The 14018-nt window shown below is 37.5% G+C and overlaps 2 protein-coding genes across 3 annotated transcripts in view; one reads left to right on the top strand and one right to left on the bottom strand.

The window, feature by feature from the left end:
* LOC113541280 (putative leucine-rich repeat-containing protein DDB_G0290503) overlaps positions 1-5560 on the bottom strand; it is a 118010-nt gene extending 112450 nt beyond the window's left edge. For both annotated transcript variants that reach the window (XM_026938166.3, XM_053228029.1), the window contains exons 1-2: positions 5065-5560; positions 2393-2542 (exon numbers count right to left, since the gene is read on the bottom strand). In XM_026938166.3, coding sequence (XP_026793967.3) covers positions 2393-2542; positions 5065-5226 — 312 coding nt within the window. In that variant the 5' untranslated portion in view covers positions 5227-5560. The remainder of the gene's footprint in view (positions 1-2392; positions 2543-5064) is intronic.
* A 192-nt stretch (positions 5561-5752) lies between these two features.
* pex2 (peroxisomal biogenesis factor 2) lies at positions 5753-13218 on the top strand. Its single transcript, XM_026938168.3, has 2 exons — positions 5753-5817; positions 11350-13218. The coding sequence occupies exons 1-2, from the start codon at positions 5814-5816 to the stop codon at positions 12261-12263; spliced, it is 918 nt and encodes a 305-aa protein (XP_026793969.3). The 5' UTR covers positions 5753-5813; the 3' UTR covers positions 12264-13218.
* The last annotated feature ends 800 nt before the right edge of the window (positions 13219-14018 follow it).

Below are 14018 nucleotides of genomic sequence, written 5' to 3'. Positions count from 1 at the left end.
GAATCTATTCAATTTGCAATTATGTACATTACAGCGACGGTTACTACAGTCAAGGGACAACGAGCTAATGTGCTTGTGGAACAGAAGAGCAGCAGTTCTTACTCCAATCTAATTCCACTGATTAACAGAAAACCATCAAGCAATATGAACATGAACATCCACAATACATCCACTCATACTCATACTGATACTGATACCAAGTCATTTAGTTAATGAACTCATAGGAACACAATAATGCAGTGTTCTTTATCATCTTACAACCCATGGATCTGGATTATTTTCTGTAAAAAGCACTGCAATTACTGACATCGCTCCAAATATCATGCTAATAATAATAATATGTTTTGTGTTTGACATCTGCATCTTTCGCACTGCACTGGAGCTACGAGGATAATGTAGCTAACTAGCAGAAGTCCGTAATGTGTTTTAGGACACAATGTGACAATAAATTCACAGCGTAGCTTTAAAAAAAATGATTTGATCTCAGACAAAGAGATTATACTGTTATAATATTAACATATACCTGAACACGGAGCACAAAGTCATGGAACAAGCCTTCGTTTATTTTTCAAACCTCATTTCACGCCCTTGTGCTCTTCATTTTTTTTTATCAGGTTTCAAAGGTGTAGCTTCAAAAAAGGGAAATAATGATAGTTTTACGTGTCCTTTAAAAATATGCTTTGTGTTCCTTATAAAGAATTTTATCAATGTGTGAACAAAATATAAATTATTTATTTATTTACTTATTTATTTATTATATAATATAATATTTTGCTTAGTAGACAGAACGTCTACAGTGGCAGAAAGCAGACAGTTAAATTAGCAAATTTTCTTTTCGATTGATGCTTAAAGTCCCAGTCACAGCGACATTAGCCAGGCATGGGCGTTTGTGAGCTCATGTATGTGAAAGAGGGCAGACAGCGCTTTCCTCAGAGTGTGTTACGCTACATCATGAGCAGCAGTTCAGAAAGGTGCAACTGGCTGACTTCACGTATCTCAGAGCATGCACATGTTAGCCTTCACCTTCCCGGGACAGTAGCTGTAAAATAATATATATATATATATATATATATATTTTTTTTTTAAAGCTTCAAGTCTCTATTTAGTAACTCAAAACAGGAACTAGCATACTAGCGTCAAAGTAATATCAAAGAGCGCTTATTGAAAAAATGGCCGGCTACAACATAATACAGATTTTAAGCATCGATGTCTGAAGCAAGGCTTATGGTGACTGAAAATTCAGCACTTTTGCACAAAGTTAGACTTTCAGTCATCAACAAAATAAAAGTCCTAGTGTGACCTTAAACTGAAATAGCAAGCACAAAAAAAAAACAAAAAACTCTCTGATTTACTAATTACATTACGGGGAGTAACACTGTGATTTTTAACAAATATATAAATACCTGAGCATGGATTTTTTGAAACGATGTTGGGGGAGCGATCTCACTCTTGTAGCTCCAGTGCAAAACTAACGAAGCAAATGTCAGAAAACTGTGTACGAAAACTAAAGGTTACGTACATGAGTGCTGATGATCACAGAGAGATGAATAAATGAAGAAAAATAAACTTCTATTTGAAGTATACGTCGTGTAGTTTTATTGAAACTTTCAAGCAATTATGAAAGCAAAGCATGTGAAGTACAGACGTGAAAAATTTTTATTAAGTACTGACAGACAGAAACTGAAAGATCTTGGGGTTAAGAGCTGCGCTGACTGAGGGGTTAAAGTTCTACGCTGGTAATTAGAAAGCATAAGTCTCTTTCCATAAAAGCGTTCGCCAAATAAATATATTCTCAAAGAAATCGATCTGCAACTGCCGACCTAAATAAAAAAACTGACAGCCTTCCAACAAAGCGTGTGAGGATGAAATAAAATTAGTTCTCTTTATTGCGTGTAGGTGAAAAACTCTGCGGGTTTTTTTTATCCTTTTGGTGTAAAAGCAGAGAAATAACTATTTGTGTCATTTTAACTGGAGCTTTTGAATACAGCGATGTATTGAGGTGAACATAGTTTAAAGATTGTTCCTTTACTAAATACTAGAACACTAAGAGGTTTTTTTTAACCTTGTAAACCAAACACGAAAGGTGAAGGAAGAAGAGACGTGTTAAAGCGTCCGTACGCTCGTGTATAAATGTGTGTGAAAAAAAAAAAATCATTATTGCACCTGAGCACTCTGTATGATTAAATCTATCTAGAAGGCCATACGTCCCTTTATTCTGATGCCCATGAACAGCCCGTGTCACTTAACATATGGATGTAATCTTTAAAGCTTTTTTTTTTTTTTTTTTTTTAAAGCATTGCCTTCCATTCCTGGAGGCTGCATGTGTCAGAGCTGGGCACGGCTTTCAGACAACGAGCTGTGATCCAATGCCATACGCGCACACGTGTCTCACGTTAATGCCTTCTTCTGAAGTCTGCAGTTTCGCTTTCAAGTCGGCAACCTTCTCGCTCGCTTCTTTCTCCAGCTCTTCCACTGTGTGGACCAAGATTCGATTCTGGTCGCTCAGGTCATTTACATAAGAGTGCAGGATCCGTACCTTCACCTACAAACAGACAGACAGACAGACAGACATAACTGAGCTCCTGTATACAGAGATTTATATATTTCTGTATATATTCATTTATACCAACAATTGAGACATCATGTTCAAGGCTAAATGGATAACAAATCTCTTTGCAAAGCTTTTCATGGTTAAACCGTTAGACAGTAAAACCATGCCATGATACTTGCTAAGTAAAAAGTCTTAAAAAAAAAAAAAAGAAATTAAAATTCAGGATACAGGTAGAAATGATTTTTTTTAATCTCATCACCCATCTATAACGTCTTCTTTTACACTGTCATAATAAAAACGTCAAAACAAAAAAAAAAATTTAATTCACTGTTTTTGTCCATTGCTTATCAGTGACCATTATCTAATATTCAGCAATAGGCTTTAAGCTCCGCCCACTTCACAATCATATGTCATCATGTCATAAATCCATGAAAAGCGTGTTTCCTCATATACATGTCAGTGTATGTGTCATTACGATATCCAGTTCCTTTATAGACCACACTAACTTCATGCAAACGCATGAAACCGCTTGCTGAATTTTTAAAACCATTTTTCTCAAAATCAGTTTCTTCAGAATCAAAAATCTGGATTTCCTGCATTCATGAAATTTTACACATTCATTACTGTCCCTAAATAGAAGTTTGTATTACTGAGGAACTTCCCAAAATATTGATTATTCTTGGACTTACGTTAGATTTTATATGAAATATGAAAACATTAAAACATATATGTTTTATAACAATGCATGGCATTTTCATGATTAAACAAAAAAAAAGATAAATATTATTGCAAAAGTCTTTCATGAGACTGTCTAGTTCTTTGTTTTTTAAATATACATGAATATGTATATTTAAGTAAATGATGCCTCATTTGCATAAATAAACATAATTTTTTAAAATAAATTCAAACACAAAACTCCCTAAAGGAACATCAGCAATGAGCGGACATATCTGTTGTTTATTTGACTATAAAATTATCCTATTCACCTCAAATGGGGGGGGGGGAAATAAGGAAAACATATCTCTATTGTACAATTTATCTAGAATTTTCACATCAGGGATGGTCAATATGGTTTAAAAAAAAAAAAAAAAAAAAGGTCACTGCATATGAAAGCATTTCTACACTACACAGTGTGTCGTGATTTATATTTAGGATTTTAACTAATAAATGCGTTAGTTATCATCTATAAACATTTATTACTTAAAAGAGAAAAATAAACATTCTGTACATAGCATGTCATAATTTTAAAGACTCAGTACAACATTTTATCATCTAATCAGCTGCTTCCTATCAGCTTGGAATTATTTTTAAAAAATACTGCCACCTCAATATCTAAAATATCTATCTAAATATATCTAAATATTTTCCTTGCCACCGTCGCCCTGCTTGCTCATCAGAGACGGCACACACACACACTTCACTTTACTTTTGTTTGTGTAAAGCTGCTTTGAGACAATGACCTTTGTAAAAAGCGCTATACAAATAAAAATGAATTGAATTGAATTGAATATCTCAGAACAGTGCACTGCAGCATAATTTATCAGGATATCGATATTATATTGTCATATCACCCAGTCCTACGTCACATCAGATATTAAACTTATAAAACTGAACTATTTTGGTTACAAGTGACAATAAAGGAACTTCTTTAAAACCTAAAACCCAAACTATGTGTTCCACTGCCACAGTGTATGTGATGAACGTGTGTGATATTGACTCAGCACATCTTGCACTGAACACAGAATTTACAGGAAATTGTATAATGACGTAGTACGATCTTTCGCATAACTCAGTTTTCACACTTTTTTCCTGGTCATGAATGACAACTGCACTGAGTGTTTGGTTCATCTGGAGTAAAACACTCCGAGGACGGCGTCAGTATCGGATCAGATCCTAACATCAGCCAATACTCGTAGCTCTGATATCAGTATTGTACTGAAAATGCTGAAATGCGGGATTAGTGCACTGAGATTTCTCATTTTAAACAAATCTTTGAAATGTTTGCAAATATAAGCACTGAAATGCTTCTCCTTATTGTCCTGTAATTAGTAATAAAAGCTCCTGAATAAACTCAACTCTTCTTACACAGATCCTTGAACATGCATAAAACATGGAAAAGAAAATGTAAAGATTTAATCAATATCAATATATAATGTTCATATCATCCTTATTTCTTTTTATTAATGCTAACCAGTTGCATTTTATACGAAATAACACAACTAAATATAATAAATCATATTAACATCAAATATTAAAATGAACGAATCAGTTGGAATGAATCAGTCTGAAACGATTCGAATCATTGAGTCATATTAGTGTACTAAACTACAAGAGTCGAATCACTTAAAAGAATCGTTTTAGAGATTAATGGATATTAAAAAGGACTTGTAATGGGTTTGGGATATATTATGGATGTGTTAGAGCTTAAATGTTTATTTATCATGGCTTTCACAGCCAAAGGACATTTGAGAGGCAGACTCCAGAAGGAGGTTTGGATTTGGATGATCACCTACCCGCAGAATCTCCTCCTGGGAGCCTTTCATTTCCCACTCAAGGCGCCTGAGCTTCTCTCCGTACACACTCTGGACCTCATTCAGCAAACATTTCACTGATTTACTGACGAGACAACTACGTTTCATCTCCAAAACCGAGCTACTGCTTTTGTCCATCTTCATTCACACTTCCAACAGTCTAAAGTTCAGCTGATGACACCTTTCAATGCAACTTCTAAATGAAATCCCACAGCCTAACTAACTAACCTAGTGTCAGAGAGTGTCATTTACAGTTTATGAAACTTCTTGTCAAAATAAAGACCTCCATTTAAACGTTTTTACAAAGTTATAAAGTCTCCCTGTACTGTCAATATTTACCGTTGGCTAGTCAACGGCGTCCTTCTGGCTCTCATGGAAGTAAACACACCGCGAAGTCCCGCCTCTGATCAAATATGATTGGTTTAGCTTGCACTATGCAGAAAAAATCTTCTCGCTGATTGGATACAATGTGACAAACTACCCTTACGTCTGGGGGGGCGTTCGGTTGAGAATTCAGCTCCGCCTCCACAGCACAAGCTGCTGTTTAGTGTAAATTCGTGTTTGCCTCGCGGACTCAGGCGCGACACGCGATTGGCTGCGTAAATTCGATCACGTGAATGAAGCGCGTTTTACGATTGGTGAATACGATTCAAGGCGGGGTTTCTGAGAATGCAACCCGGAAATGGAGCATCAACTATTTCAACGTGTCGATTTTAGACCGTGAGCTTAAAATGGGTAAATATGTTTAAATCATCTCATAACACAGACCCAACATCTCATGTTTTGCATAGTTAATTTGTAATCGCCGACGTAACTGTGTTAAACAGAATGCTTTTTTTAGTTACAGCATTAAATGGTTGTATTTTTAATCAGGTTTTAATGGTAATCAGGTAAACATTGTCTGTAGCTGTTCCTGGTCCAGTTCATTATCAGTTTAAATAATATTGAGCTGGTGAATTTACTGCCTTGCTCTTACCTTTTACCTTTTTAATTATTTCTGTATCTTGTTTCCTAATCCTCGGTGTGATTATAACACACTACCCATGCTCTCCAGGCTTATCATTATAATTTCAATTAAATCAGAATATCTGATCGTTAGAGCTCAGTCAAGCCCAAAACAAACTCAGAATAATTAGTGACTCTTTCTAGATCAAATTTGCTTTGTAGTTTAGGAAATTATGTCTCGCTATAAGTGTCAACATGGAGTCCACTGAGCACAGGGTCCTGGCTAATTATTTATTTATTTGTTTGTTAGTGATAAAGATCACAACCAGTTATTATATTATTATAAAAATTACAATTAATATAAATGCTATATAAATACAAATGAGAAATAGTATACAAATGATAAAGTAATTAGCTAAATATTAAATTAATTCTTATTTACCTTTAGGAATGCAGCAATCCCACTTTTTTCATTCATTATGGTTCAGATAGCAAAGCTCTGAATATCAGCTAATACTGATCCAACACTTCCATCCTCTTAGTAACTAGAATGATTCTTTGCAAGCTTGTGTTAAAAATCGCATTGTGTCATGCTCATGTGCATGATCTGCATCACATCTGTCAAATATACACATGTTCATGGCATGACGTAAGTCATGGATCGAATGTTAAGGTGTTAAATCCAATCGGATTTCAGCATTTCATTTAGTTGTTAGTTGAGTTATGAGTCACATGAATTAAACAAGTTTCATTTTGGATTCTGGGATGAAAATTTCAGGGAAAAAAAAACCTGAAGAAATGCTCTGATAAATGATTGTTATTCATTTGCTCATTGTGCTATGACAAGGTAGTTAGTGGACTTTATTTATTTATTTATTTATTTTAAACACTGGAAGAGGTTCCTGACCCTTCTGCTTCTTGTTTATATGCGTTGTTATTCATTGCTCATTCTGCATTGTGTTATATAAATATATCAGCCTAGACTTATTCAGCCTTATAAACCTCATATGTCCATCTTTTTGTTCGCATCAGCTGAGCGTGTGGAGTCTTTACTCCATAAAATCGCGGCCTTGCCGTTTTCTCATTTATTAACTGTCCTTTCCAGTCATTCTTGCTGCCTCAGCCTTTAAATGTTTCATGAGATTTTAAGTTGTTTTCCTGCAAACTTCTGTACTTATTACTCGCACAGGCTTTGCATCTTCCACCTTCATACTCACAAAATCAATTAATTCCCTTAAATAATTTATGTTCTGTGCAAACTAGATTAAGCAAAGCTCATATCTTTGTGTCAGACTCACTTTAAAGGCTGTTTCTCAAACATTAACTTTTGCTTGTGCGCGAGCTGGCACAATTAGGAATTAGGGAAATAGGGCCGCTTTGATAAAGCATGACGCATCGCCTCGGACCCCCTCGATACATTTGTACACATTCATATTTTATGATGGCACAATTAGTATGGACACACGGGGAGTAATTTACCAAGCAAAGATGACATCAGCTAAAAAGTTTCAAATTGACCTATTTATCATTATGGAATTGATATGCTGCTGTGGGAGTCATCATGAATGCATAACCCTAAGCTGAAATAAAATGAGCACAGATTAAAAGGCACGATCATGCTGATTAACAGCACACGTACAACCTGAAAGGTGCAATACAACCGCTCATATTTCATGTGGTTATGTAAATTGGAGTCATATCAATAAAAAGCAGCTTTGGCTAAAAGTTTTATAGCTTATATTCTTCTTTTTTCCCTTCACCACTAGTTTTAAATGCAATCATATGGGAAGCGGCTGCTTTTAAATAGTGTTGGCATCTCAGGTTTTTTTTTTTTTTAGGTTTTAGGGTCACAGTTTAGATTCAAAGTACAAAAAAAGTTCAACTATTCAGAAAAGTGCTGATGACTTTATCTGCTATCCAATCAGGACGCAAGTTGGAGGCCAGAACAGAAAAACAAACATGAAGGACAAAGTGCCAGCGAGTAAATATGAGGAGATTTACAACATGGTGAAAATGGTTCAAAAGATTCCAATTTTACAGTGTAACTAAAAATATCAGTGTGTGTACGACTGGGACATTCACCAGTACGTGATGCGACGTCTTGCACAAGCAGCTCAAATTCTCCTGATTTTCCGCCTCTAAAGCTACAGCGAAGACAAGCATCCTCCTTATCACCAGAGTTACACCACACTTTTTCACGTGCATTACTGAGAATAATAAATCTCATCTGCAGAGCAAGCTAAAGCTAGTTAATTAGCAATAATTTTTTTTTAAATGGCTGATTAATGTCTTGAAATTGATATTTTTACAGTACCGTAAAAATCTGAAACCGCAAAACCAAGTTAGCCGATACCAACTAGGACTGTGACAAGCGTCGTTATGGTAACAGTGCGCACATCACGTGTGCTCTTCTTTGTTTTTCTTTTTTTCATGTCTGCATGAAAGGTGCTATACACAATGATTTTTTAAATGAAGTTTAAAAAAAAAAAAAAACATGCCGTGTGAATGCACTGTTAGACAAAGTTAGTAAGCTTTCCAGTAAACAACCCATGACCCCTTTTCACCTCAGAAAAAATACACAAGCCGAAAATATGTTTCAAAACGTTGCGGAAACAAGTCTGCATATTGCACACAGTCATCTAGCTGCAGGAAATCTGCAGCATTGTGACGCTCAAGGCCCAAGGTCATGCTGTTAGCGTTCTTATCAGTTTCAGAATTGCGAGCCTCAGCCTGGAGTCGCTGCCTGGGGACGAGGCGCTTTATGGGCCGCGCCAGTGCCAGTCGTTTGTCATTTAATGCCAGTTGTCAGGGCCTTGACTTGGCTGCTATAACCTAATATATGTGCTCCTCATCCATTTTGTCACCTGGAGCCTTAAAGTGTTTCCTTAAAATTCAGCATTTTTTTGTATCCTATTTGTTCGTCAGAGCCGAGTCAATTCTGCATAAATGCTAAACCACATGCATTCTTGTCTAATATACATATTAGACAAAGAAAACTGGGAAATGCCTTTTTAAAAAGGAGGCGGATTGTCGTTTTTTTTTTGTAGAATAATTTCAGTCTAATTTGTGGTCGTTTTTATGCTCGTACCACTTTAACTGTGCTTTTTTTCTCTCTCTCTCTCTCTCCACCATCATATTTTTTTCGCAGTGGTCAATGCATGTGTAGGAATCACAGCTCTCTAGTATGTAGGTCAGGTCCTCTGATTACAGTAGAGGTAAACACATCCATCGATTGTGAATTTTGATGATTACATAAGAATACATGGATTTTTTTTTCTCTCCACAGCTCTCCAGTTGAAGCCCTGTAAATTCAACTGCTTAATTTTTATAGGCAGCGCACATTGACAAAAGTGTCTAGTTGTTATATATTTGGCAACCGCTTTTGAGTCTGAGCGAACAGGTCAATAGTAATCCCCGTATTGATAGCAGGCCTGTAGGAGATGTTACTTGGCCCCGGCTAACGTCTGCGTGATCCTCTAAATCATAATTACATTAATATTGACAGGCCCTTGACAATAGTCACATTACTATTGATAGGTCGCTGTCAATAATATGTTCTCAAATATAACATATTCATTCATAACTTGTAAACTGCTCAATAAAAGCCTTTAAAAAGAAGAAGACGACGACGACAGGGACGCCCGAGGTCCCAGAGTGGCCTGGAGATGAAGAGCTAAACCTATGCATGCATTAAATATTGGGGGTGTAACGGTACACTCCGGTCACGATTTGATTCAACTCTCAGAAAATCAGAAAAAAAAAATTTGAATGAAGAAAAATTAAGACTGAATGAAGAAAAATTAAGACTGATTTTTTTGTCTGTATAAAACTAAATAAATCAAAATTTGCTATTAACGGAGGTTTAATATTGTGAACATAATGTACTACAGGTTCACCATATCTTAAAAGTAAATAAATAAATTGTCCCAAAATTTTTGGAAATGTCTGACCTGGGGTCTTTGAAAATGATCGACTGAACCATAATGAGCTCTGTAGCAGAAATAGAGCTCCAAAGTGGGCTAAAATGCCCGGTTTCCATGTCACAATGTATCCTTACACCCCTATTAAATAGAACTGCTTAATACTGTAAGGTTTATGGAATCATAATGTGCTGCAGCGTTAATAATGCACCTGCTCATATTCTTCTATAAACTGACATTACGGCATCACACAGTGCACTCATGCTTTAGCAGGCATTATAAAGTTTTATACATGTTATAAATATTATAAGTAACCTTGTAACGTCTGAGGAATTATGTGCTGTAGTGGTTTATAATGCATCTGTTCATTTCTAAATATTCTGTATAATCTGACATTATGGCATCACATAGTGTGCATTGCATTTAATGTGTTATGTATGCGATCTACTTATGGGCATTTCTACATCTTTACACCAGGCATTATAATGCAATAAAATGCTATAAAATGTTATAAATGTAACCTGACATTGTCGTTACACAGTGTGCTCATGCTTTTAAAATGTTATGCATGTAATTAACTACATCATTAAGCCAGATATTAAAATTACACACACACGCTATAAGATGTTATAAATGTTCTATGTAACCTGACATTATATCAGAGTACCCATGCTTTTGAAGTGCTATGCATGTAACTATAACATCTCTGCTTATGAGCAGTTTTGCACCAGCCATTAAAAGGTATTATGCATGCCATAAAACATAATTGTTCACTTAGATGTTAAGTGTTTAATATGTACACACAAGATGAAGGGTAATGGCTTATACTGTAAGGGTTATGGAAATATAACGTCATGCAGTGCTTATAATGCATATATTCATGTTTTCACCTGCCCCACTTATATACACTCATGAATATATTGTAGACGCACGACTTTATCATCGGTTCACTTAAAGCCTTTTTTTTTTGAAGATTTAGTCGCTTCCATGATTTCTATAAACCAGTTTATGTCTGAGATTGTCCTAATCTCGTCCATTGATGCACACAAAGAGAAGAGGTGGCCACCTTGGGCACTGGCTCTCGTTTCTAAAGTGCTTCCACTGCTTTTAAAAGAGATAAACTCGCTCCAATATTCCGCAAAAGTTCTTAGATCATATAGAAAAGCTGTCAAAGTGAAGCAGTTCCACACAGCGCCTGTTTACTGCCGTGCCAAGCGTGCGCTGTAGGGATAATCTCCTGTGATGTGATTTGGTCCTCAGCTTGAAGCTCCAGAGGGGACAGTATTAAGATGAATTTAGGACAGGCTTTTTTTTTTTTTTTTTTTTTAACATATGAAAAAGTGATTTCAAGTGAAATGCAGAAAGCACATAACCTGTACTCGTCTGCTTCTTTTGCTTGCAGCCGGAGCCAGAGCCGGAAGTGAGAACTCACCGCCTCGCGTCCTTAGAATCAGCCAGCTGGACGCTTTTGAGCTGGACGATGCCCTGGAGCAGCTCGTCTGGTCCCAGTTTGCGCGATGCTTCCAGCATTTCAAACCAGGCCTGCTGACTCGTGTGGAGCCAGAGCTCAAAGCTCTGCTGCAGCTCCTCGTGTGGAGGTTCACCGTGTATTCCAGCAGTGCCACCGTAGGCCAGACGCTGCTCAACATCCGCTACCACAACACGCTCATCGCCGGACAGAAATACAGGTCTCTGAGCAGGCGGCAGAAACTGTGGTTCGCTTTGCTCACGGTGGGCGAGAAGTGGTTGAAGGAACGTTCTCACAGCTTGTTCCTCAGCAACAGTGCGCATTCGGGCCTCCAGAAAACACGTCAAGCTCTAGCTTTGGTTAGCAGCGCAGTTAAAGTGGCTAGCCTGCTCAACTTTATGCTCTTTCTACAAAGCGGGACATTTCCCACTCTGACGGAGAGGATGCTGGGAGTGCGGCCGGTGTTCGTCCGGGATCAGAGCGCCCGTGAAATCAACTTCCACTACATGAACCGGGAACTGCTGTGGCACGGCTTCGCCGAGTTCCTCATCTTTCTGCTGCCGCTGATCAACGTGTGGAAACTAAAGACCCGTGTGTCTGCGCTGTTCTCCATTTCTGATCATTCAAGCCAGAAATCGGAGTCTGTCGGACGTTCCGAGTGCGGACTATGCGCCGAATGGCCCATCATGCCTCACTCCATCGGGTGCAGCCACGTCTTCTGCTACTACTGCATCAAAAGCCATACGGCTGCCGACGTCTTCTTCACGTGTCCCCAATGCGGTGCTGAGGTCACCACCATACAGCCAGTCAAGTTTCAAATAGAAATGGCGGAAATGCAGCAGACATGATTTTTTTCCCCACAACATGTCATTGACAGTAACCATAATGTGAACTTCTGTTCGAATCCCTAGAGACCAGCTGATGAAAGACTGCAGCTTGTGCCTTTTTGTTGGCATGAAATATGCAAGAAAAGGCCGAGGAGAGACGAACTCGATGATGCTTAGTTTCAAATTAAAACGATTTCTGTCGCTAATTTATTCCTGCTCATTAAAGTTTGATGGGGACTCGAGTATCAGAGGTCCACTTTTCCTCTCCCGCGTTCTCAGACGGCGCAAATGAATAAACATCAAAACAGCTCGAGCGCCTGCACGTTTGCATCTCCAGTGAAGTGTGAAATTTGCACAAGATCAAGGAGAGGCCATGATGGGATGGGATGTGGGGAGTGTGTGTGTGCGCGTGTGTGTGTGTGGTGGGGGTGTTTTGGGTGTACGGATTGACAGACATCCCGGCGTAATCTCCTTGGCCTTCTTAAGACGGCAGTAAACTGTAACCAACCCTAGTAGGTCTGTGTGCTTTTTTTTTTATAACCCACATTATGCACTAATCCTAATAATAACAGCAAAGACGGTTATTTATTCTGGCGTTAACCTTCTCCAATGAGCCATGCCTCCAGCAAAATGCACCCAAGTGGGCTCAGGCCTGCTGGAAACTCCCACCTTGTTTTGATCGCATGGCCTTAATTGCTGATTTCGGAGGCAATCAATCACGACTCCAGGCGTGATGGAGCCCATGGTCTGTTTTGTGCATCTTTTGAAATTATTCTCCTGAAGTTTCTTGACAAAGAGAGCGCTGAAGTCTTGCTTTGAGCTTGTTATGCTAATGTGCTATTGCCAAACACTACACTGCAGCCTTTGTTTTCATTCAGGATTAAAAGACGTCCACTGAAATGTCTTCTACTATCATTTACATACATATCCACAAAAATTCCTGCGGAATAAAAGACAAAAAAAAAAAAGAAAGAAAGATATATATTCTTACAGGAGGTTTGTCACAGCAATGAACACTGCTATGTTTTAATGCATACAAAAAGGTTCGACTGTAACACGCTCGCCGCTGCGTACATTACGTTAATGCGCATTTATGCAGCCTCAACGTGAAAGGATTACTGTAATTCAACACTCATAAAGATGAATCACAAATGTCTTTGACATTTCGCTTTCTTTTCAGCGCAGGATGTACACACGCCGCTTGACTTTTTTTTTTTTTTTTTTTTATTTCCTCTTGTATACTTGTATAATACCTGATTACACAATGATAGCTCTTTTTAAGGTGGGTAAGTGTGTGTTGTGTGGGTGAGGATACTGCAGGTGAGACCGGAGAAGAAGTGAGTAAGACATGGAGGTGTTGTAGCCGAGGATAAATTCATGCAGTTTGTCATATATTTATTTAACCATTGCTCAGCTGTCCAATCACTACAGTTTAATCGTAATGCACAATGACTCGTTAGGGCGTTTGTGGCACACATTTTATTTCAAAATTTAATTTAAAGCTTGGAGAAAAAAAAAAAAAACTCATCAGTTTTTTAGGTTCTCAAAGTGGCGTCTGTAGTTTTCTAAATTTAGTTACACTGTTGAAAATCACAACCCTATGTTGTTATACCTTTAAATAATGTCAACTGGAATCTAATGACAATTTTAATAAAAATGGATTCCTTCTATTGAATTTAAAAAAATCTCTCTTGTGCAAATAAATAGACAATTTATTATAAATAGCCATTTTTTTTCCTTTGTAAAATAAATCTGTACTGAGGGGGTCTGTCAGTT

This window comes from Pangasianodon hypophthalmus, chromosome 22 (genome assembly GCF_027358585.1).
Source record: "Pangasianodon hypophthalmus isolate fPanHyp1 chromosome 22, fPanHyp1.pri, whole genome shotgun sequence".
Taxonomy (NCBI): domain Eukaryota; kingdom Metazoa; phylum Chordata; class Actinopteri; order Siluriformes; family Pangasiidae; genus Pangasianodon; species Pangasianodon hypophthalmus.
This window is presented reverse-complemented; position numbering and strand designations above follow the sequence as displayed.